This window comes from Fundulus heteroclitus, unplaced genomic scaffold, assembly GCF_011125445.2.
Source record: "Fundulus heteroclitus isolate FHET01 unplaced genomic scaffold, MU-UCD_Fhet_4.1 scaffold_99, whole genome shotgun sequence".
NCBI lineage: Eukaryota > Metazoa > Chordata > Actinopteri > Cyprinodontiformes > Fundulidae > Fundulus > Fundulus heteroclitus.
The window spans coordinates 162,501-188,852 of record NW_023397461.1 but is presented as its reverse complement, the minus strand read 5'-3'; the positions used below and the strand labels follow the sequence as shown (position 1 = coordinate 188,852).

The 26,352-nt window shown below is 45.3% G+C and overlaps 1 protein-coding gene across 1 annotated transcript in view; it reads left to right on the top strand.

The window, feature by feature from the left end:
- Positions 1 to 10,992: 10,992 nt before the first annotated feature.
- Positions 10,993 to 26,352, top strand: part of LOC105917353 — a 19,546-nt gene continuing 4,186 nt past the window's right edge. The window contains exons 1-3 of the mRNA XM_036135094.1: positions 10,993 to 13,644; positions 24,282 to 24,405; positions 25,915 to 26,352. The exon at positions 25,915 to 26,352 is cut by the window's right edge and continues 420 nt beyond it. Of these exons, the coding sequence (XP_035990987.1) occupies positions 11,373 to 13,644; positions 24,282 to 24,405; positions 25,915 to 26,352 (2,834 nt within the window). The 5' untranslated portion in view covers positions 10,993 to 11,372. The remainder of the gene's footprint in view (positions 13,645 to 24,281; positions 24,406 to 25,914) is intronic.

The following is a 26,352-nucleotide window of genomic DNA, read 5'->3' as shown; positions in this document are numbered from 1 at the left end:
CACTTGGAAGGGTCGGACTGACAGAAAAGGCGGAGCTTGGTCTCGACCTCTTGGTTAGCTCTCTCGGTTTGACCATCAGTTTGAGGATGGAACCCGGAGGAAAGGCTAACCGAAATGCCCAGCATGGCACAGAACTCCCGCCAGTAACGAGCCACGAATTGAGGGCCCCTGTCAGACACAATGTCGGTCGGTAGACCATGCAGCCTGAACACCTCCTTCGCCAGGATTAACCCCATCTCCTTGGCAGAAGGAAGCTTGGGCAAGGGGACCAGATGGACCATCTTAGAAAAACGGTCAACGATAGTGAGAATGACCGTATGGCCCTCGGAGGAAGGAAGACCAGTGACAAAGTCCATAGACAGACAGGACCAAGGCCGGGAAGGGACAGGGAGTGGGCGAAGCAAACCAGAGGGAGGCCGGCGAGAAGCCTTGGCCTGGGTGCAGAGGGAGCAGGCAGAAACAAAATCCCTTACATCATTAAGTAAGGTGGGCCACCAGAACTGGGTACGGACCAGACGGAGGGTCTTAGTGATGCCAGGATGACAAAACAGGCGAGAACTGTGACAGAATTCCAAGACCTTTAACCTGAGGGAGTCGGGGACGAAAAGTCTGTTCTTTGGGCAGGCCTCGGGGACGGTTCTCCCTTCCAGGGTGTCCCTGACCTCCCTCTCCAAATCGAGTCTGGTGAGCGCACAACGAACCGAATCAGGCAGGATAAACTCAGAGGCTCGGTCAAGACTCTCCCCCTCTGATTCGAACATCCTGGAGAGGGCATCCGGCTTAATGTTCTTTGACCCGGGTCTGTAGGACAGAGAAAAATTAAACCGGTCAAAAAACAAAGCCCACCTGGCCTGCCTGGGGTTGAGCCTCTTGGCGGTCTTGAGGTACTCCAGATTTTTATGGTCTGTCCAAACCAAAAAGGGGAGTTTGGCGCCCTCCAGCCAGTGTCTCCATTCCTCTAACGCCAGTTTCACAGCCAACAGCTCCCGATTTCCGACATCATAATTCTGTTCTGCGGAGGACAACTTTCTGGAGAAGAAAGCACACGGGTGAACACGACCATCCATGGCCTTCTGGCTGAGAATGGCCCCAACCCCAGAGCTAGAGGCGTCCACCTCCACAATAAACTGCTTTTCAGGGTCAGGGGACACAAGGACGGGAGCAGAAATGAATAAGCCCTTCAGTTGTTTGAAGGCTGCCTCAGCCTGTTCATTCCAGACAAACTTGGTCTTGCTGGAGGTGAGAGCGTGCAGAGGGGCAGCTACCTGACTGTAGCCACGAATAAAACGTCTATAAAAGTTGGCGAAGCCCAGAAACCTCTGTAGCTGCTTGCGATCTATAGGAACGGGCCATTCAGCAACTGCCCGAACTTTGGCCGGGTCCATAGACATCTTCCCAGGGAAAAGGATGAAACCAAGGAATGAAGTGGAGGTGGTGTGAAACTCACACTTCTCAGCCTTGACGTACAGTTGATTCTGTAACAGACGGAGCAGGACAGAACGAACATGTTGTCGGTGGAGATTGAGGTTCTCGGAGTAGATGAGGATGTCATCTAGGTACACGAAAACATAACGGCCAATCATGTCCCTGAGAACCTCATTGACCAGGTTTTGAAAGACAGCTGGGGCGTTGGTGAGGCCAAAAGGCATGACCAAATACTCATAGTGCCCGGTCGGAGTGTTAAAGGCGGTCTTCCACTCGTCACCCTCTCTAATACGGACCAGATGATAGGCGTTTCTAAGGTCCAGTTTAGTAAAGATCCTCGCCCCCTGGACCTGATCGAAAGCCGAATTCATGAGGGGAATAGGGTACCGGTTCTTGACAGAGATGTTGTTCAATCCTCTGTAGTCTATGCAGGGGCGGAGAGAGCCATCCTTCTTCCCCACAAAAAAGAAGCCCGCGCCAGCTGGTGACGAGGAGGGGCGAATAATGCCTGCTCCTAGGGCCTCGTTTATGTACTGCTGCATAGCTTGGGACTCGGGCCGAGACAGGGAGTAGAGACGACCCCTAGGTGGAGTGGTTCCAGGTAACAGGTCAATAGCACAATCGAACGGACGGTGAGGAGGAAGACTCGTGGCTTTGGCTTTATTAAACACCTCCCTTAAATTATGGTACTCAGGAGGGACCTTAGACAAATCAGGGTAAATATCTTCAGTCTTACCCGACGGAGAATGAAGTGGCTGAGCTGACTGCAAACAGGACTCAGAGCACGAGGAAGCCCATCCCATCACTTCGACCCGTCGCCAATCAATGTGGGGGTTGTGCTTCCTGAGCCAAGTGGCACCCAAAATTACTGGAACCTGCGGAGAATTAATTATCATAAAGACCAGCCTCTCTCTATGATTACCTCCCAAAACCAGCTCCACAGGCTCGGAGACGAGGCGAGAGTGATTGAGTTCGTGGCCATCCAAGGCGAGAACACTGCGGGGGAATGAGCCAGTGTGTAGTTGAATGTTTAACCTCCTGGCCAGGCCTTCATCCATGAACTCAGTGTCAGCCCCTGAGTCGATGAAGACAGAGAGTCCATGGGACTTGTTAGAGACGGTTAAGGTGGCAGGAAGTAACCGGTCTGAGGAGACAGCAAGTTTAGTGTAACTCAGTAGAGATCTCCCCCCCACCACTGAGCTAGGTCCTTTAAGTGGGCATGAGCGGACGCGATGACCAGCTCCTCCACAATAGAGGCAGAGACCCTGCTGCAGCCTACGCTGATACTCCTCCTTGGTCAAACCAGCCCTCCCTAGCTGCATGGGCTCCGGAAGCCTCTGAGAAGATGAGGGTGCGGCAGAGGGAAGCGCAGGGAACAGAGGACGTGGAGAAGGGGCTGAACGACGCTCTCTCTGTCGTTCCAAAAGACGGAGATCAACCCGGGTAGCCAGCTCTTCTAGCTGCTTAAGAGACCTCGGGTACTCCCGAGTAGCCAACTCATCCTTAATTCGGTCTTTTAAACCATGAATAAAAACGTCCATGAGTGCATGTTCATTCCACAAGCTCTCAGCAGCCAACAGATGGAAATCAATAATATACTCTGAAACAGACTTCTCTCCCTGTCTCAGAGACAGGAGCCCCCTGGAGGATTCTCTGCAGGGCAACAATGGGCTGAACACCCTGGTTAACTCTCTGGAGAATTCATAATACGAGTGGCAAAGGTGGGAGTCGTTTTGCCACTCGGAAGCCCCCCAAAGTCTAGCCTTTCCGGCCAATAATGAAATAACAAATGCGACCTTAGATCGGTCTGTGGGAAAAGAGGAAGGCTGTAGCTCGAAGTGAATCTCACACTGTGTGAGAAACGCTCGGCAATGTTCGGGATCGCCGCTGAAGAGCCCCGGCGGGGTGAGACGTGGCTCGGGCTGAGACGGCGTCACCGGAAGTGACGCGTAGGCGGCGGGAGGCGATTGCGGAAGTGCGGGCGGGGAAGCAGCTTGACCGCGGAAGTGACTGAGAATCTCAGAAACGCCGGCCCCTAGCTGAAAAATGGATTTATCCACTTCTTCTCGCCACTGACTGTCGGAAGAGGGATCCATGGTGGCCAGATCGTTCTGTTACGAACGGGAATCGGACCCCAATGATAACCCGAAACAGGTCAGTGGCGTTTTGAAACGTGTTTAATTAAAGAGAGGAGGAGTGCGGCTTCTGGGGCGCGTAGCATGCGCTAACCGTCTGGCAGCCCTCTGGAGGGAAGGGAACAGGTTAGTGATCAGCGGAGTTTGACGTGATGGTTTAGAAAGGCTGAATCACTAACCTGAACGAGCGCTGGCTGAGAGACGGCTCCGGGCTTAACTGCCGCTGGCAGGCAGAGTCCGAATGGGGCAATCCAGAGGAGCGTGAATCCAGGGGCAGTCCAGGTCCGTTCACAGAGAATCCAGAATCCAGCGGCAGTACTGACAGGGGTGTCCAAGATCAGGTTCCGGTTTGGTCCAGGTTCGGTGCACGGGGAAACAGTCCAGGGGGAAACGGGTTACGATCAGGCTGGGTCAGACGGGGCTTCGGCAAACTCAGGAGTCAGAAGGCGGATCAGGTCGGTAACGAGCAGACAGACAGACAGGCTCTCAGGATAGACGCTGGAAAGTTCTCAGTGGTTGGCACGAGACGATCTGGCACTGGAGACTGATAAGGACGGGCCTTTTATGCAGCTGGAGACAGGTGGAGCCAGTGAAGGTTGATTGCGCAGAGGTGGAGAATGAGCAGGTGTGATGGTAGAGAGCAGGGTCAGCTCCAGTGCCAGAATCATCACATTGTATTCGTAGTATTTTTGTTTTTGTAATATTACAAGTTTATTTTTGTATCCCTTTATCTTCATTCTCCTGAATTTATTCTCGTAAAGAATAAAAATAATTAAAATAATCTAACCTGGCCCTATTACTCCAGGAGTGAAATAATTCTGCAAACTGTGATTATTCTGGAAATGTTCCCCGTTAATTCTCATAATATGACGTTTTTCTCATAACATTATCACTTTTGTGTTTTTTTTTTTTTACTTTATTGACCTAGGACTTTTTTTTCCGTCATATTATTAATTTTAACTCTTTAATACTCCCCCAAAAAGTCTGTTCCTAAAGGTTTACATGTGACACGGTTTTATGAAATAATGAAGACTACAATGTTTAGATTTAACAAATTGATCCTTATATTCATAATACATACACACACAAATCTATCTATCTATCTATCTATCTATCTATCTATCTATCTATCTATCTATCTATCTATCTATCTATCTATCTATCTATCTATCTATCTATCTATCTATCTATCTATCTATCTATCTATCTATCTTTAGCTCTTCCTAAGATTGCGCTTATATACAGAGTGGGGGACCGTGAGCTTTTTGCCATGACGTGTGCCTTGGAAGAGCGGTGGCACTGGCTTCTTGGTACAGCTGAGCCATTCCTCATCTGGACCTACCATCAGAACCTCATACACATCCAGACAGCCAAACAACTAAATCCCAGGCAGGCTCAGGTTGGGCTCTGTTTTTTAAATCCTATAACTTCAACCTTGCCTATCGTCCTGGTTCTAAGAAAGTTAAGGCAGATGTCCTCTCCAGGCAGTTTTCCCATATCACTCCTGTCAGGGACCTGGAACCCATCCTACCCTCTCACCATATCATCACCCCTCTCTGCTGGCCATTATGCCTGGGCCCACTCCTCTCCTCTCTCAAGAGGACCCTTCGTCTCTTCAACCGTGCCTTCTGGTGGCCCTCTGTGAATTGAGATGCCCGTGAATTTGTTTAAGTTGATATGATGTTTGTGCCTGAGCCAAGTCCCCCTCCCAACCTTCTGTGGGGGACCTTCGGCCTCTTCCTGTTCCTAAACACGTCAGACTCGACTTTGTCACTGGCCTTCCATCACTGGATGGTCTTGACACCATCTTGACGTTTGTGGATCAGTTCTCCAAGGCAGTGCATCCGGTGGTGCTACTGAGTAGGTACTGTTCCTACTGCCAAACGGACAGCCAAACTTCTTCTAGCGCATGTAGTCCAGTTACATGGGTTCATCATTTCACCGCTGGAGTCTGGAAGGCCTTCTGCCTGCTGACTGGAGCCTCCTCCAGCCTTTCCTCCAGTTACCACCCACAAACTAATGGACAGACTGAGCGGGCAACAACTAGACCGCTTTCTAAGATGCTTTGACTCTTCTCATCCTTCTTTGGGGGCTCGCTACCTGCCCTGGGCTGAAATATCTCATAACCTCCACGTCTCGTCTGCCACAGGTCTCTCTCTATTTGAGATATGCCACGGCTTTCATCCTCCCATCTTCGACCATCAGGAAACTGAGGTGGATGTACCTGCTGCTCAAATACTCATTCGTCATTGTGGGTTGGCCTGGATCAGGGCTCAGGCGGCCCTCTCCTGAGCCAACTGTCAGTATATTAAACAGCATCGCTGCAGACACTGCTCCAGACCTTTGTTTCAGCCAGGGGACTGGGTTTGGCTCTCCACGGCACACCTGAAGCTTCATACATATCCAGGAAACTCACTCCTAGGTTCATGGGCGATGATAGTCCTGTCACCTATCGTCTAGGCCTTCCATGTTCCATGAAGGTCCAAGCAGTCTTTCATGTTTTTCAGCTCAAGCGGCACATCTCGTCCCAGCTGGTTCTACCATCCACTCCGCCTCCCCCACCCAGGCTAATTGATGGGGGCCCTGTGTATACCGCCATCAAGGTCGGGGCTATCACTATCTGATAGACTGGGCTGGCTACAGTCCTGAGGAGCGCTCAAGGAAACTGTCTCACTTCGTCCTGGACCAGTCCCTGTTCAGGGATTTCCATCGCTGTCCCCCTGGTCCCCCTGGAGAGGGGGTCCTGTCAGGTAGTGGTCAGGTGACCATGGGGGTCGGCCTTAAATAAAGGTTCCACCTGCATCGCTCAGACATCATTGGTTCTTCTTACATGTCAGTCCTATTCCCTTGGCACCGTCAGAACCTGTCATCCTTTCTCCTCTCTGCTGTCCCGTCTGGTCTCAGCTACTCAGGTAAGACTCCTCTTCTAGCTCACATTTTTGTGTCTAGGGTGTCACTAGATCAATCTGCACGCCTCCAATTACCCATCGCAAGTTCTTGCCCCGGTTGGGTCTCATCGGCGCACTACAACCAATCACTTCCATCTCAGTGCTCATGTGTTCAGCCTCCTCGCTGACAAAAACTAGTATTGCTATGAATGTTTGTGACCAATCACAGCTCCTCCTGTAGCTGACTCTGTTCTTCCTCCAAATGGATGTCTACAATAAGACTTTGCAGCAGTACAGGTAAAACCTAGTTTGCACAATGACCACAAAGATAAGCACAGGGAAAAATGATGCCGCAGCTGCTGCTGACGGTCATGATGCTTTTAAATTGCATCATCCATTGTTGCTCTTTCTTTTCTGTAACTATCCCTGCTGCCGCCTCCACACCGATGCGTGTTGCCTTAACGCTGAGGTGAAGAGTGGGAGGTAGAGGGCAAACCGAGAGGGCTACAAGAGGGATGGAGAAGAAAAGAGTGTGTGGGAGAGCAACAGCATAGATAGATAGATAGATAGATAGATAGATAGATAGATAGATAGATAGATAGATAGATAGATAGATAGATAGATAGATAGATAGATAGATAGATAGAGTTCTTCCTCACTGACTCCTGGAATGGAGGATGAGGAAGAGAGATGAGACATAGAGAGCAAATACAGATGGAGAAAGGGAATTTTGTGGCTCCAAACCTTTAAAGCCCCCAAAGCTGCATGCAGTGCAAACAGGAGGCAGATATATGGAAAGACAGACGAAGGAAGGAGAGGTAGAGGGAGGCTGAAGTGAGGTAAATAAAAAGTCGAAGGGAGAGGAGGAGGAGGGTTTGCGTCGGTGTGTTGGTTGGCAGAGAGCGCTTGTCAAAAAAAGAAAAAGAAAAAACCTTCCTCTGACAGAAGGCATGATTCACAGAAGAGCGAGAGAGAAGCAGAGAGGGAGGGAGACAAGCGACAGAACAACAGAGAAACGGCAGAAAGACGTGGAGGAGGCAGGGATGCAGGAGAGACCCAGGCATCCAGGATGCTGATAATGAGAGTGAATCGGCAGGAAGAAGCTGAGAGCAATGCACCGGATTCAACGACGGTAGCCACAGCCGTGTCCACGCTGATAAGGTTCTGACTCTTTTATCGACCGCCGGTGGTTCAGGGTGGGGGGGAAGCAGGATCTCAACTATCAATAGGCTCCTTTGACACAGATAAACCCATTTGCATCACTAGTGCATGTAAATTAGCCGCTTATGACTATTCATCAGTACATTTCAAATGGATATTCATTCATATATTCAAAGATCGGAGTTTTAAGATGTTTCTTGAAATATAACTGATCAAATTTTAAATGTTCTCTTTTCATTTGCCATTACTGAGTTAATCTGTAATGGTAACTTTTCTCCCACTGGGGTCTCGGTTGTGATGTCATAGTTAGAGGTAAAGATCATCGTTCTAATCCTAAATCTCTCCTGTGATGGTGGAAACTGCTTTGAATGGAAATTAACTTTATTTTTGGCTCTGATGTTCATTAGGATGGGTGTTTTCATCCAACTGCCTAATATGCTGCCATTTGTTCATCATCCATATTAATCCAAGTCTTTCAGCGTCCCTATTTCTCATTGTGCAAGAGTGGTGGGTAGGTGTTCCTCTAAGATATAACTTCCTTAAAGTTCCCCAAAGGAATTACTAGGACATCTAAATTTAGCTCTGCACTCGGCTCATCTATGAGAGGGAAAATGCAGGTTGAGATTCTGTGTTGTGTCCTTACTGGAAGGATTAATGAGATGTGAAACATGCTGAGATGGATCCTAATTAACAAAACATTAAAAGGGATTAGACTGAAAATTAAAAAGATGTTTATCGTGAATATTGTTTTTACAGAAAAAATCCCTTAAAATGTAGTTCTGACCAACCTCTGGATTAAACATGTTGGTATAATGTTTGAATGCAGTAAGAAAACTATTAATATTGCTATTAGTAGTTTTCCAGGCTTTTGGGTTATAAGTCATTATTGGAAACACATAATTTAATTTTGTCACACTGTGTAATTTCTTGGAAGTCCATATTTATGACCTACAGATCATAAAAATCCACTATAACAACCCTAAGGTCAGAGTTTGATCTAAAAATCCAACATGGCTGCCGAGCATTGTATTTAATGCTATCAGTCTCATATTAAACATGATGGAAAACATGTTTCTCATTAAATTAATTCCACAGGTGGACCAGTGCAACCTCTGTCAGTGAACATGTTGCTGCAGAGCTGAAATGCTGAAATGTATCATACGTTGTTAGCTTGCTTTGCTCGTAGTGGTTGATCTGGTCCCTTTGCGTCTACGTTAGCAAACCTTGCTGGTTTCCAACTCCAGTCGAACACAGTTTGGTGTTACTCCCAGATCCAGAATGACAGTTTTGAAGGAAATGGTTTGATGTTCAGGGAGTGCTCCAGGTGATTTCCTTCCTGAAACGCTCTTCAATTAGTCCTGGTACTTCTCATCCAGCATTAGCAGACTGCTTTGCACAGTGCTAGCATGCACAAGGAGCTAAAAAACATGCTGTTTGCTTGAGTTGCTTATTATATTCACCCTGCTCACTTTTTGGAAATCCTACTGGTTTCCCAACATGTAAATGGAAAATGTTCAGGTCAGGGTTGTAATCATTTTCAAACCTTGGTGCCAACGTCCAACATGAATAGATAGAAGAACATTGTCAACGATTTTCCTGAAGCTAGCCCTGTGCAGCTTTGACCTAAACAAACCATGACTGAGAAGACTCCTACATTATTTGTCTCGTTGTTCCTCACAACAGGTTCCTGTTTGGGATCCATGTGATTTAGACCCATCACTCTAAAACATAAGCAGGTAGATTGGGTTTGGAAGGTGTCACACCTCCAGGTTTAACCCTGTAGTGAAACAGAAATGTATGTTCCTGCAATGTGAGGGTGTGGAGCAGCCTTCATAATACCAACTTAGAAGAACGTGCATTTAAAAGCAGCCCTGATTCTGAGTGTTGATGAGCAAATGTTGGATCGGTACCGTTGGTCTGTTGATTTTAACCTGTTTGCATGACTTAACTTTAGTGAGTCTAATTTTGTAATCAATAGAAGACAGTGTGCTATGTACTAAAACATATCATTGGGAAATGACTCCAGAGGCAGCGTTGGCATTTTAAGATTATATTAATGTGTAAAAACTGACTTTTTATAAGATGCCCTCCATCATATTTATATGTTTGTTTTTCCGTATGCAGGAGATGTTGATCATCACGCAGCAGCAGAATGAGACGAGCCGGTCAGACTGGATCCCATCCTCCATCCTCTTTACTCCCTCTTTCTGTCGCTCTGTGTCTGACGGACAAAAGCTCTGCTGGAAGGACATTTAATTGGCGCTAAACAGACAGAACAATAAACAAGCAGAATAAATACGAATGCTGTCACGATGTGAGAGGAGTAGGAGAGAAGACGAACTTACCAAGTGGAAATAAAAAATACCAGTTTGATGTTTTCATGCTTTTTGAATTGAATTGGAATATTTTTCAACTGGGGATTTGATTTTGGATTTGATGTTTATGGTTTTGTCATGACATGGAGCCTTTGAAGGAAGGATATTTTATGGAACTTTCAGACTAACATCAAGAATCTTCTGACTTTACATGAAAGCAGAAGGAAGACGATTTAGTTCTTCACTGCAGAACAAGGATTTTTAAAAGGTTTTTGAATTGGCATCTGTTAATGGTCCTTATGGTCTTCCTAAAAATAGCTGCCGCATATCTTACACGGTCTGCAGTAGTTTGAAAAACGTTTTCACTCACATTCAGTCACACTAAAGACTTCACGATTCACTCTTCAAGCTGTAGACGTGCCTCCCACCAGCCCCCTCCACCAATCATGGGCAAGCCTCTCAGCCGTCCTGGTTGCTTCAGGAAGAGCTCATGCTGCCTGGAGAAACACGGACTTGGGGATGGGGGAGTGGGAGGGCGTGATGTTGGGATTGAAGGGAGTTATGGAGATGGTTACGTACCACAGCGCTCCATTTATGACACCATGTGCATAAACCAGCAGATTGACAACCATCACCACCACTCTGGGGGGTCGGTGCGGCGGGATGGAGGTGGAGACGGGAGTTTTAGCTACTCCACCAGCGGCTCCCTGAGAGTCAGCAGGTCAGACATGTTTGATCCACAGCCTCGGTCCTTAACTCCAAACCCGTCGTTTGTCCGGCGCCTGGATGAGAGAGCCATCTATGATTCCCTAAAGCTTGGAGTAGAGGACATTAATGGCTGTCACTCTCAGGGACATTTCAACCGATCCGTCTCTCCCTCCGTGTCCTCATTTTCTGCTCCGGGAGTGTCCTCCTCCTCAAAGAAACACCACCATTACCACCACCACCACCACGGAGACAGCACGAAGGGCAGAGAGAGCCGGCACTCCTGGAAAGCAATGTCGTCTCCAAAACCCTTGGAGTGTGTGGAGATTCCTGCAGCAGATATAATAGACAGAGGAGGAGGAGGAGGAGGAGGCTATCTGAATCCAGGGCACTATCCTGCTGCAGGGCAGTCCTCCTCACTCACCTCGCCTCTCATCTCACCCTTCTCCGGCTCTCCTCTTTCATCCGGATACCACACGCCAGTATTTTTCTCCCCAGCCAAACCTCGTCCCAGTCAGAGCCAATCGCTACGCTGTTCCCCTCCCCATGTCATCCAGCCAAGACATTACTCCCAAACACAGAGCCTGAGGCTGTCTCCTCCTCATGAGCTCAGAAGGTCGCCCTACAGGGCCCCCCTGGTCCAGCTGTCTGCTCATGACCTGGAGCAGGACCTCAGGGAGCGAGGAGGCGGGTGGGGCCGCAGCGAGCGGGACAGGGACTGGGAAAGAGAGCGGGAGCGAGAGATGGAGCGGGGATGGGCTCAGCGGGAGTGGGAGAGAGAGAGGGAGAGGGGGAGGCTCGAGAGGGAGAGAGCCCGAGAACGGGAGAGAAGGGAGACATCCACTTTTGGGACCTTTGGATACGTCGGACCGGTTCCTCTACGTTCAGACAGAGACTCTGTGTTTATAGAGTCCGACCACGGTTTGGACACAACACCCCTGCTGCTCCCCCAGCCCTCCCCCTCTCCCTCCCCCAGCGCTGCTCCCAGGATGGGCACTGGAGCAGTGGGCAGGAACAGAGCTGGGTCTAAGGTTGGCCCTGAAGGCGTCGGTGGTGGGGGGGTGCCTAGGTGCGACAGCGTGAGTTTGGTGTTGGTGGACAGTAAATCGGGGTGTGGACCCAGGTTAATCAGTGAAGTCATGACTGGAAACATCTCTGAGGCAGAAATGAGAGCAGGACACCAGGAGCACCATCGAGCCGAGAGCTTAAATAAACACAACAACGGCTCCAGGTCTAGTGTGAAGAACGTACCTGAGAAGAGGATGGGCTCTCAGGTGAAGACACGGCCAGGAGGTCGGGATCTGGAAGGAAAAGTGCAGTCTGGGATGGAGAATAAGGACGGATATAAAGGAGTCACAAAAAGCATGGAGAAAACCGGCGCAGCTATGACTCGACAAGAACGTGTACCTGAACACTCGAACACTGAGAAGACGGCTGGTCCTGCAGACAAAGCTCAGGTCCAAGCTGCTCTTGATCCTGAGACCAAGCATGATCCAGGAGTTAACATTAACTTCCAACAGGCTGGAACAGACGCCGAACCTAAACCAAAATCTACTGTTGTAACGTGTGAGTCCAGTGTAGAAGCTAAAGCTGACTCTAAGATTGCTTCTGGTTCTAAGCCAGAGGATGGACCAGAAGCAGGGATCAGTCATGGAGGCGTAAAAGAGAGCGAGACTGCCAACCATGCTGAAACTCCAGGGGAACCTCAGGTCAGCCCCGTGGCTGGAGAAAACCCTGAAGCTGTTCCTGAAGCTGCTCCTGAAGCTGCTCCTGCAGACCAAGAAGAGGAAAAATGTGAAGATTCTGGTAAAACAAAATCAGGTCATGCTGTGAAAAGCTCAAGATCCAAATCTAAATCCTCCAAGTCCTGCTCCAGGTCTCGACCAGGCACCGCCACAGGAATGCGTCCAGGAGTGCTAAGCCCCCGAGAAAACAAGAGGTTTGGAGACTTTGAATCAGCCGGCCCACCTGAGGGCACCGAGTCCACCTGGCCTCGCAGAATCATGGTCCGAAAGAGGACTGTCCGTCAGGGCGGGGCGCTCCACAACCTTCCCATCCTTCCCCCACTTCCTTCGGTCTTGTCAGCACTGGAGAAGAGGCATCCGCACCTGCGGCACGGCTCAGAGAACCCCTTATCAAGTCTGATGAACCCCATCGTAGGGCGATGCTCACTGAGGGAGCCCGCTCACCCAGAGCCCGGTCAGGGGAGCGGCTTGGTAGGCCGGGCCTCCCTGAGGGAGCAGAACCTTGAGCACTGGAGGGTCTGCAGGGAGCAAGAGGAACCTAGGAGATCCAGAAGCCGGGAGAAACGAGGGGAGCAAAGTAAGGAGAAGACAGAGAAAGAGGAAAAGAAAGGAAAGGAGGAGAAGAGAGAAGAGACTCTAAATGCTCAGAAGGTTGTTGTGATGGACACCGAGCAAGACAAAGTGGAAAGAAATGTGGAAGAAATAATTCAGAGAGATGTTACCAAAAATAAGGAACTGAAAAAAGACATAGATGCAGAAATAAAGCCAGAAAAAGTGAAGGATGAAGGAGTCCAGGTTAAGGTTTTTACAAAAGAGCTACAGGAACAAGATGTGGAGCTGGAAACAAAGCTAGCGCCAGAGGAAGGTGAGCTGTTTGGAAGAGAAGGAGTGACTCCTGGAGAGGAAGGAGGTGTGGAGGGTTGGGATGTTGTCCTTGACATGGTCAACACTCTTTGGGACGACAGCTGGGAGAAACGTGAAGCAGGCAAAGGAGATCCAGATTCCCCTCTAGGCTCCCTGCAGCGTTGGCCTCTCCTCCGACCACCGATCGGCTTTGGGGGCTCCCACCCTCCGTCCTCAGCAGCCTCTGAGCTCAGCCTGACGGAGTTAGAGAGGAGGGCCAGGGAGCTGGACTCTGACCTGGAACACCTGGACCTGTCACAGCCTCACAGGGATGGATACCCAACCCTGCTGGAAGCGGGGAAGGAACGGGCCGACATGTACCAAACACACCCGGGGCCCCAAAGAGACAAGGCTCCCCTTCACACAGGTATACCATATTTAACTTACCTATGATTGTCTTTAGTCTTATTACATTTGGCATCATGTGTATGTCTTTTGTTTGGCTTTCATTTAGCCAGGAACATCCCATAAAGATCCAACTCCTGGTTTGGTTTTTATTTAATTCATTTAGGCTGCCAGAGCTAATTCTCAGATATCGGCTCATCATCAGCAAACATAAATCAGAGGCAGCAGGACTTTCTCTCAGTTCTCCTGAAGACGTTTCCTCACCTGTCCAGGTGTCTCTATCAGCTCTGGAGGCTCTGATCTACCTGCAGGTGGAGCGCTGATGTTTCTAAGGACATGGAGGTCCATCCTCCTAGAACCAGTCCAGGTCAGAACCAGTGACCCACCATCACTGTCCTGGTGGTTAGAAGCTGCTGCTTGGTGTGAGTGGAGGACTTGGTCTCCTGAACCATGATGAGATGCTGATGTAATCTCTCTGGAACGTGATGGAGGACCGAGCTGTAAACTCTGAGGAGCTGAAGCTCCATCCTCCTCCTCTGATCTCTGATGGCTTTGCTCTTTGGACCAAGATGGCTTCTTTCAGCCTCTTTCTAACATCTGTTCTCCCTGTCCAACATCTGGACCTCATTGTCCCCAGCAGTGTCTCCTTTGTTCTGGAGGTACCAGAGGACCTCCTGCTGCTCCAGACGTTCATAGTTTAGTTTCTCTGATGGAGTCTGAGCCGTCCTCGCTGCTTTGGACCGCAGACACAACGCCGCTCAGCTGATGTTCTGACTCTGGGAGGAACCCGGTTCTGTCTGGGAGTGATTAGGTCTGACATTTACTGGTATGTTATGTTTGAAGAAAACTCTCCTGGGTTTCTCAGAACCTGCTGACACGTGTGGAATGACGATGTTTCTGCGTCTCTCTGTTTTCTCCTCTGTGTTCAACACAGTGTTGGTTTTCCAACCACAGGCTGGCAGTGGTTTCCTGACCTGCTTGGGTTCTTGTTGGTTCTCCATAACTCAGAGTTCTGATAACAGAGTTTGTGCTCCAGCGGGTGATGGGAATCAACATGCAGAAAAACTGAGCGAAACTCCATTTGCCTCCAATTTAAGCTTGTCTGCTGTTTCATTTAGGTTTGTTGTCCCTGCAGAGAGTCTAAGGGACAAAATTAATAAATAAATGTACATTTACCATTTATATATATATATATATATATATATGTATATATATATATATATATATATATATATATATATATATATATATATATATATATATATAAAGTACCATTAAATATTTAAATATATATTTTGAGTGATAATATTAAATAATTAATTGCATTTTTTAAAAATAGATTAATTTGAATATATACATATAATTATTTGACTCTGTATTTATATATTTCATGGCTTCTGTGCAGCAGACTCGTCATGAAACTATTTTGGTCAGGCGAGAGTGACACAGGAGGTAAGGAGTTTGTCCTGTAACAGGCGGGTTGCTGGTTCAAACCCCTCTAACTGTTTCAGTGGTTGTGTCCTTGGGCAAGACACTGTGGCTGCTGGTGGCTGATTGTCTGGCAGCTCTGCTTCTGTCAGTCTGGCCCAGAATAAATATGTGAATCACTGGATGTTGGGGACATCAGGACTTGATTAGCTGCTGTAGAGGTACAGGCCGTTTAGCTTTTATTTAAACGGTCAACTTCACCCGTCAAACCCGTCAAACAGGCAGGATTCTGGTGGCTCCTATAGAGACTGTTAGAAGTTCAGAGAGCTCAGTGCGGTCCAGCATGTAGGAAGCAGAGGAGATCAACATTAGCCGCTGGCTAACACTGGCTAATGCGCTCTCCTAACCTTATTCAGACCAAACTAAGGTGTAAATGTGGATCCAGTTTGTGTTGAGTAAATTCCAACAAATTATTGGACTTCCATATATTTCCACATTTTCCTGAAAACTGTTGACCTCAGAGTCACAGCAAACTTGGTAGAGATTGTTTTGACTTGCTGTGTGAAGCAGCCAATCAGACGTCATGGTCTCTATACTAGCTTCCTTAGTCCCGCCCACTGAGTTTGATGAGTTAAGTTGACAGTTTCAATAATTTAATGATAAGGTACAGCATGGAGGCCATGAAATAAATAAATACAGAGTAATATACATGTATATTTAAATTAATGTATTTAAAAAATTACATTTATTTAACGTCACAGATTAAAGGTTATATTTAATTATCTAATGACATATTTAATTATTTTATTGTCCTTTTCATAATTTAATGAGATGTTTATTTACCTAATGATATATTAAATAAATAAATAGTACATTGAATTATATAATGGAAGATTTGGTTAATTCATGGTAAATTCACATTTATTTATTTCATGATATATTTATTTAATTTTGGCCCTTTTAGCCCTCCAACTTTCTGATAATTTTATAGATTTAATACAATGTCAGTTTGAAATTTCATTACATTTTTCTTGATAAATGCTTAGAAGGCAAGTTTATTTACAAAACACTGCTCAGTAATAAGATGACTCAAAGTGCTGCACATGAACAGAACAAAATAACAAACAGAGGAAAGGAAGCATTACAAAGACAGAGGACATTACAGAGGGAAGCACATTGGAGCAGCAGGTCAGATCCAGAATCAGACAATTTAGACTCAAACTCCAACATTAACATTTAAAGTTAATCCTGAACAAACATGTTTTTAATCTTAATTTAAAGGAATTTAGGCTTTCAGCACTTTTCCAGTTTTCTGGGAGTTTGTTCCAGATCAGTGGAGCATAGGAACTAAATGCTGCTTCTCCATGTCTGGTTCTGGTTCTGGTTCTGCAGAGCAGGCTGGAGCCAGAAGACCTGAGTGGTCTGGAGGGTTGATGCCCTGATAACAAGTCTGTGATGGATTTAGGAGCTAATTCAGGGATTTATAGACTAACAGAAGGATTTTAAAGTCTATTCTCTGAGATCCAGGGAGCCATGGAAGGACTTCAGAACCGGGTCCATGTTCTCTACGTTCTTAGTCTTAGTGAGGACTTCAGAACCGGGTCCATGTTCTCTACGTTCTTAGTCTTAGTGGAAGGACTTCAGAACCGGGTCCATGTTCTCTACGTTCTTAGTCTTAGTGAGGACTTCAGAACCGGGTCCATGTTCTCTACATTCTTAGTCTTAGTGGAAGGACTTCAGAACCGGGTCCATGTTCTCTACGTTCTTAGTCTTAGTGAGGACTTCAGAACCGGGTCCATGTTCTCTACATTCTTAGTCTTAGTGGAAGGACTTCAGAACCGGGTCCATGTTCTCTACGTTCTTAGTCTTAGTGAGGACTTCAGAACCGGGTCCATGTTCTCTACGTTCTTAGTCTTAGTGAGGACTTCAGAACCGGGTCCATGTTCTCTACGTTCTTAGTCTTAGTGAGGACTTCAGAACCGGGTCCATGTTCTCTACATTCTTAGTCTTAGTGAGGACTTCAGAACCGGGTCCATGTTCTCTACGTTCTTAGTCTTAGTGAGGACTTCAGAACCGGGTCCATGTTCTCTACGTTCTTAGTCTTGTTTTTATTCAGTTAAAGAACATTTTGTCTCCTCCTGCATTGATTTCTTCTATTTCCTCAGAGGCTGAACTGGTTCATAGTCACCTGGTGACATGGTGATGTAGAGCTGTGTGTCGTCTGCATAGTGATGGTAGCTGATGATGTTTATGATCTGAGCTAGAGGAGCATGGAGATCTAGAACAGGAGGAACCCAGGATGGACCCTTGGGGAACCCCACATGTGATTTATGTCGTCTCTGATGTAAAGTTACCTGCTGACACTAAAAGTCCTTTAAGTAGGATTTAAACCAGTGGAGAGCTGTAGCAGAGAGGCCGACCCAGTTCTCCAGATGTTCTAACAGGATGGAGTGATCCACAGTATCAATGCTGCACTGAGGTCCAATAGAACCAGCACTGAGCTTCTGAGATCCAATAGAACCAGCACTGAGGTTCTGAGGTCCAACAGAACCAGCACCTTGATCAGGGCGGTCTCTGTACTGTGGTGAGGAAACCTGACTGGAAAACGTCAAAGCGGCTGGTCGTTGTTAAGAAGGTGTTTAATTGTTGAAACTCAGCTTTTTCTATAATCTACTGATAAAGGAGGTTTGAGATGGGCCTGTAGTTCTGGAGTAGAAGTTTGTCTAAATTGTTCTTTTTCAGCAGTGGTTTGATAATTGCTGTTTTTAGGGACTGGAGGAAAACACCTGACAGAAGGGACGCGTTTATTATCTGAGTCAAATCAGACGCTATGACAGGTAAAACTTTCTTAAAGAACGCTGTGGGTAGAACATCAAGGCAGCTGGAGGAGGAACTTAGCTGCTGAATGATCTCTTCTAAGCTTTTGTAGTTTATAGAGGTCGCAGTACATACCGTGCATATGTACAGAAACAGCTATAAGCACTGACCTAATATACAACGAGGGTGATGAAACCTGGTGTGACACTAACACAGAAAGCAACATGGACTGAAAGCACAAAAGAAAACCACTATCAAATTAAAACAGGACGGAAACTGTTTAACGTTGCCAGAAAGGTCCCAGCCTGGAATGGATGGTTGAAGTTAAACACAAATATTATGCCCTGTTTACCTTGAGAGGAACTCACATACCCTTAACATGCCCTGATGGCTCAGTCCTATGGCTGGAATTAGGAATTTCCAACCTTATGCATTGCTCATTGGAAACATGCAAGTTTCAGGGAGGCCTCTTTGGTTCCATAATCAAAGATGAAGTATTAGCATAAAGAGTCTCGATTAATCCATCATAAGGTTTTCGTGGTTGTTTTTATTGTGGTCTTATGATCTGAAATGGGCTTTAGAGTGTGGAGCTGTCACACACTGCAGGGTTGAAAAACGTTGAGAAACTTTAAATTTAACCTCTTAACATGCTGAGGTTGAGAAAGCATAAGTATATTTCAGCCAGTGTGTCTCCTTCTGCTAAGCACTTACAGTTATGTCAAACCAACCTGAAGTGCAGAGAGGCACATAACCTATTAAAAGGTACTGGGTTAGATTAAACTCAAAGGTTGCATATGAAAAATGATCACACAAGACAGGGTTGTGAGGATATACATGAAGTTGTTCACACTTAATGAGAAATGTCAGCACAAGGTCTAGAGTATGAAGGAAAAAGGGGTCAGGTTAGCAGATGTTTTGAGAAAAGCCAATTGAATCTAAGATAATAATAAAGACTACAATTAGATAATTGGTTTCAATGTTGCAATGAATGTTAAAATCACCCACTATAATAACCTTGTCAGTGTTTATCACCAAATCAGATAAGAAGTCTGACAGCTGATCCAAAAACTGAGTGTAAGGGCCTGGTGGACGATACAAAACAACAAACAGAAGAGGTTTTATTGCTTTTCAGTTTGGATGAGGGAAACTGAGGGTTAAATGTTCAAAAGAACTGTAGTTAATAATTGGCCTGGGACTAATTAATAAATCAGACTGAAAGATGGTTGCCACTCCTCCTCCTCTTCCCACAGATCTGGGAATGTGGAAATTTGAATAACTGGAGGGGGTTGACTCATTTATACTAACGTAGTCCTCTTGTAGCCAGGTTTCTGTGAGACAAAACAAATCAATCTGATTATCAGAAATCAATTCATTTACTAACAAAGTCTTTGGAGGGAGAGACCTTATATTTAATAGACCACATTTAATTGTTTCATTTACTGGTTCAGTAGAAGTATCTTATATTTGCTCTTCAATAGCAATAAATGTTGCTATTGACTGAATCAGTAGAGATGTATAGTTTGTACTTTGATGAAGTCCAGCAATTAATGCCTGGTTTTACAGGGGACATATCATTCCTTCCTATATGGGAATCTATATAAAGTTAGACTGTAAAGTGTTATTGTTCCCCCACAACCCGTATTTTGCCCTTTACTGAGGTGCATCTGAAAGCAACGTGTTTGGGTGCCGTCTCTTTAAATCTAAAGGAAGCTCTTCTCACCCGCCCCCCTCCAGGTCGCAGAGCGTTCCTCTCCACCCCAATCAGCCATGTTTCTATCTGCTGGGGGGACGGTGTGAACTGTGTGGGTTGGTAGAACCAACAATCGAACATTTGCTCTGATCCATTTGTAGCTTCAGCATCCTTCAGCTTGGATTACAGAAATAAAAGTGTGGCTATGCGAAATTGGTAAGCCTTGTTCAGCTGCTTCCCAGCAAATACTTTGACGTGCTTGTTAAAAAAATGGATTAGAACAGAGAAAACCAAATGACTCAAACATTATATAAAGATATCTACAGATTAGAATCAGCGTTTCTGCTCTCCTGAGATTTCAAGTACACAACAAAATGTATTTAAGGGCTAAAAAGTACATTTTGCAGGATATGAGCTTCAAAGTTGTAGATTATCCAATTATATAGATCAAAAAACATGTCTGAGTGTAATTAAGTCTGCAGTTTCACACGTCCTGCTCTTCAGAATTCTGCAAATCTGTTGGAGAAAAAGTTCAATATTTCTACATTTTACAGAACAGAATTTCTACACTTTAGCTACACAGCTAAATGTGTTCGATCTGTCTGTGTCCCACTCTTTATATTCATTGTGCGGCAAAAGCATAAAAAACTTTGTGGGCGAAGAGCATGTTGCCATAGCAACAGTGGCATATTTGTTTCTCTTACGTTATTAGGATCTCATTTCTCTGGCTTTAGATTTGGACCTCTGTAGTGATTGCCTGGTCTGCTCTTTAACACATAAATTATGTATTTTTCTAAAGCGCAGCTAAAGGTGTGGAGGACCAAAACCAATAAATAAACCAATACATTTAAAATGTACAAACAAATTAAAAAACCTGAAATGATTTTATATTTATTCTTATGTCTTAAATGTTTAAAATATTATATTTATTTACTTTGCCCTTGTTTATAATCTAACTGATGTTCACATTTTTTTCTCTATTTATTTCCAACATAATTATTTGAGCATTTGATTTGAATCTTACTATTTTTTTCAGGTTTTTCTTTTATTTATAGATGCATGTATGTGTCTTTTATTTCTTTCTGGAATTTACCTACAGCTCCTTCTCAACCAGCTCTGTACTTGGGCTTGGCTATGTCTCTGGGTATTTTTGGGAACGAGCGCAGAGCTGGCGGAGTACGGTTTGTCAGAGTCGAGCATGCGGCAGACACCAATGAGCAAGCATGTGTGAGATTTAAACGTGCACACCAGTAGAGAAGTAGAGAATTAGAACTGATTGGCATGACAATGGCAAAAACACATAGACAGGATACACCAGAGTTACATCTTAGTTTAAATAATATCAATAAAAAACGAAATTATATAGCAGAAGATAATGAAGTGAAAAGTAAAAATCATTTGTTGAGATGACAGCAGCCGATTTACAGAATAATGTGAGAAAACAATGCAATATGGATTGTTTGCATTGCATTGTCAGCATTAGCTTATATTGTTCAGGAGCTTTACTCCTACATTGTTGCAGGTAAAGGAGCTTTTCTCAACATTTTATGTTGCTGTGTCATACATCTGTGTCATAGCGTCAGCTCGTAGCATTAGCTTTGGATGTAGCATTGTTTCACATTGTGTTTTTCTTGTCCGTTTGCCTTACTGAGAAACTTCCCCTGAAAAACACTTTTATGTCTTGTCAATAAATAGGATAGAATAGAAATACCTTTATTGTCCCACAATAGGGACATTTAAGTGTGTCTAGGTTTGCTAACTGTCCCGTACAGGATATGCTTTGTCCCGTATTTTGACTGCAGCCAACTATTTACGTCTGAGTTTTCTCCAACAGATTGAGCTTTAAATACTCTGCAATGGTTAGTAGACAATACAGCAAATTGTGGTATAATGCAATGTTTCAGTTCAACTATTCAATTTCAATTAAATTTTATTTATATAGTGCCAATTCACATCTGAAGCAGCAGCAACAGGTGGGGCTGGGGGGAATCTTCTCCTACACAAGAACAATCAATTCAGTTTTATTTCTATAGCTCCAATTAACATCAGACTCCATCAGATCCTCCAGGTTGGTGAGAAAGTTTCCTCTCTAAGGAAACCCAGCAGGTTGCATCAAGTCTCTCCAAGCAGCATTCACTCCTCCTGAAAGAGCGTAGAGCCACAGTGGACAGTCGTCTGCATTGTTGATGGCTTTGCAGCAATCCCTCATACTGAGCATGCATGAAGCGACAGTGGAGAGGAAAACTCCCCTTTAACAGGGAGGAGAACCTCCAGCAGAACCAGAACCAGGCTCAGTGTGAACGCTCATCTGCCTCCACCCACTGGGGCTTAGAGAAGACAGAGCAGAGACACAGAAAGCACAGAAGCTCACATTGACCCAGGAGTACTTTCTATGTTAGAGAAGACAGAGCAGAGACACAGAAAGCTCAGAAGCTCACATTGACCCAGGAGTACTTTCTATGTTAGAGAAGACAGAGCAGATACACAGAAAGCACAGAAGCTCACATTGACCCAGGAGTACTTTCTATGTTAGAGAAGACAGAGCAGAGACACAGAAAGCACAGAAGCTCACATTGACCCAGGAGTACTTTCTATGTTAGAGAAGACAGAGCAGAGACACAGAAAGCTCAGAAGCTCACATTGACCCAGGAGTACTTTCTATGTTAGAGAAGACAGAGCAGAGACACAGAAAGCACAGAAGCTCACATTGACCCAGGAGTACTTTCTATGTTAGAGAAGACAGAGCAGAGACACAGAAAGCACAGAAGCTCACATTGACCCAGGAGTACTTTCTATGTTAGAGAAGACAGAGCAGAGACACAGAAAGCTCAGAAGCTCACATTGACCCAGGAGTACTTTCTATGGTAGAGAAGACAGAGCAGAGACACAGAAAGCACAGAAGCTCACATTGACCCAGGAGTACTTTCTATGTTAGAGAAGACAGAGCAGAGACACAGAAAGCTCAGAAGCTCACATTGACCCAGGAGTACTTTCTATGTTAGAGAAGACAGAGCAGAGACACAGAAAGCACAGAAGCTCACATTGACCCAGGAGTACTTTCTATGGTTGATGGTGATAGAGAATGATCTGCCTCCCCTTATTATGTCACAGCTAACACCAGACCAGGTGTACCTTCTATGAAGAGAAAATGACAGAACTAAAAGGTAAGAAATTAAATAACAAACAATGCAGATTGGAGAACAATGGTTATGGTTCAAGGTGAGCCGTATTGATTTTTATTAGATTTTTATGATTTGTTCCTTTTAGATCAGTCTTTGATCTGTTAAGTTTTGGCCGTGGGAAAGACACCGTCTCAATAGGATAATGGGTGGTTAACAGTACAGAAGCTGCAGAGAGGTGTGTTAAACTACGGCTCTGCTTCCTGGTCTGGACCCTGGGTTGTCAGCATTTAGGAGAACTAATAAATCCGGCCAGATTTCTAGAAAGAAGAGCTGCACCATCCAAAGTGGGATGGATGCCGTCTCTCCGGATCAGACCAGGTTTTCCCCAGAAAGTTCTCCAGTTATCAATGTAGCCCACGTCATTTTCAGGACACCACCTAGACAACCAGAAGTATAAGAACAAAGACATCAGCCTATTTACAGAACCATGTAAGAAGACAATATACATAGTTGTACAAATACTCCCAGAGTAGCTAAACATTGTAAAAATGGACATCTGAGAGACAGTGTAAATGATTCATGATCAGATCCAAACCTGTGCAACCACCAGCATAGAAACAGTAATGGAGTCTGTTGTGAGCAGCAGAGATTATAAAGTCTGACAGCAGCTGGGATGAAGGACCTGCGGAAGCGCTCCTTTGAGAATCTAGGATGCAGCAGTCGCATATTCTCTTCTGGAACAGCAAACAGGCTGAAATCAGAGACAAAGTAAAGTTTAAAACTTCTGCAGTCTTACTGAGTGTCGCAGACAAAGTAAAACATGTTGGTCATGTGTTGACAGACTGGCTGTCAGGTGAAGCGTGGTGTACATATGCTTAAGAAATGTGGATATTGTTGTGATAAAGTAAACTGAACTTGTTTGGATCACACTTCACTGTTTGCGGACTACTTGGTGGAATTACTAAGAAGCCAGCCTTCAGAGATGTAAAGTGGCTTAACATGATGCATGAAGTCAGATGTCTGCCTGCGAAGTCATTATATTCAGGTAAAGCTGCAGGTACAGCTGCAGGTAAAGCGTCTGTTGTGCAACACTTTGGGCGAATGGGTCAGTTTATACTGATTCTATACTGATATAATTTTTTTTAGTATTGATTATATGGAGGGATTGAATATTTTGACCACCCTACTCTATACCATTCATTTTTGAAGTTTGGTCTCCAAAGCATTGATAAACTTTAATTAGGGTTTCAATTTAAAACGTGTGTGTGTGTGTGTGTGTGTGTGTGTGTGCGAGGGGGGGGGGGTTACTATCATCACTATCATCGTCATCATCATCATCATCGTCATTGTCATTGTCATCATCATCACTCTTTATCATCATCATTATCATCATCATCATCATCATCATCATCATCATCATCATCATCATCATCATCATCCATCCATCCATCCAGAACATTTTGTCTATTAACACTTTAAACGTCTCATTCAGGGTTCAAGGTTTTAATCACATCCAAACATTTAGAGAGTTTAGTACAGGGTGGCTGATTTGTGACTCTTGTTGAATTGTTGTTTAATTGTTAAATTCTAATATCTTCTCAGGAGTGAGCAGCAGATCCCAGGTCAGTTTGGAGCTGAGTGCAATGACTTTGACACCACCAGATACTGACAGGTCAACTAGTGACTGGTCAGCTAAATCTGCAAGCACACCCGCTGTTGGACCGAGGTAATTTCTGATGTATTAGAATCATATTTTCACAAAAGTAAAAGAATGCAACCATATTACATTGTTTTATTTAGTTTGAACTTTATTTTTGGAACAATTGATAGTTACACATCACTATCATAATGAAGAGCTTTTTCAGTTTCTTCACCGATGATTTCTGTTTCTGATGTACTTTCACAGAGATATATGTGGGGGGGGGGGTTGTGTTGGGATTGTACATTTCAGTAATTACATGTCAGAAATGAATGGATGCTAAACTATGAGTAACACCAATAGGTTAATGGTTCAAACATAGAACCGTGAGTCACACCACATGTAATTAGCAGATTTTCCTCCAGCTTTAGTTTGTAAGACAAAAGTTCTGAGACTTTTCTTCAGAATCTATGTGGGTTTTAAACGAGCAGATCTGACAGGTGTCATTAAATGTTTTTCTGATGGAGTAAAAGTGACATGGACGAGCGGGACAGAGGCCAGTAGCCCTGGAGAAATGATGCCAGGTATCTTGTGACGGTGCACATTAATAAGAACCAACAACGTACATGAAATTCTGGTTTCAGGAGAAGCACCTGACTGTAAATCTTCAGATTATTCTGTTTGTCAGACACTTAGATCCAAAGTGACTTACAAATCAGGATATCACAATGTAGTTAATATCAGCTACATTACGCGACTTAAAAAGTTACAAAATGTGCATAAAATTTCACCATAATTATGCAGAAAGAGAAAAATCCTTCAGGCTCCACTTTAAATGTGGATATATATATATATATATATATTTGGTGAGTCAGCAGGAGATTCAAATGGTCGGTTCTCTTTGTTTTAATGGACATAGAAATGCGTCGTGCTTTTATTTCAGAGAGCCGTTATCAGAGAGGAACGCGTCATAATGGAAGAACATGAGTGCTGCCCTTTGGGAGGAACATTCAGTGCATATGAGCACACCAGAGCTCTCGTTATAGCAGCTCACAGCGGATTCATGTTGCTACCAATAAAATCACCAACGGGGAGACATGGAACCAGATTATCTGCATATATCTGGGTTCTACCTCGTCCTTCGTCAGAACACGGAGGGACGGGGACATTGATAGCGAATCCAATGACTCCTGTGAAGTTGTCAGGTGTAGGGAGCACATTAGACCGAGTGGCAGTGACGTGTGAGGAAAGTGATTTAATTTGCAGCGGTATGGGAAGGAGAGCACACAGCGTGACTGAAATGCCCTTTGCTGAACGCGTCCTCATCAGATTAGTGGCAATCAGCCTCTTGATATGAGCGCTGTCAGTGGCTAATCAAGGCAGACACATGTCTGAGCCCAGCGCACAGCTAATGCGCTGATAATAAGGTGTCTGTCATCCTGAGCATGACGTCGCCACGCGGTGTGATGGCAACACATCCATGGCTTCCTAAGTGGGTCAGAACAGTTCTGGCTGCATCTGTGGCAGAGAAACAGGAGCTCAGGGGACTCATGGGGACCCAGGATTCATTTGACTGCTTTGTGTTTTTTTTTCTAGCTCCAATAAGGAGGACAGCTCTCCGGACTCCAACCTGACGCTGGAGTCTGACTCCAGTGGCGTCTTTCTCTCGTTATCCAATCAGAGCCAGGAGGACGGTGGGTCTGACAGTGACCAGCCAATCAGCGGGTCTGAACTGGGCAGCAGCAACACATCGCTGGAGAAAGATGGGGATGATGGGGGCTTGAAGGAGTGGGGAAGGGAGGAGAGCTCAGAGCTCCAGTGGTGCTATCCGTCACTCCTCAACACCCCCTCATACGAAGACCTGGATGGACGTGGTGTTGAAGAGGCGGTAGGATGCGGAGAGCCCGGCTCAAACGAGGAGGAGGAGGTAAAAACAGCTTCCATCAGGAAGACCCCAACAAAGCAATCAGACATTATGGCCTCATTTAAGGCCCCACAAAGGGGAGAGGCCCCCCCCAGGAAAAAAGTGACCCT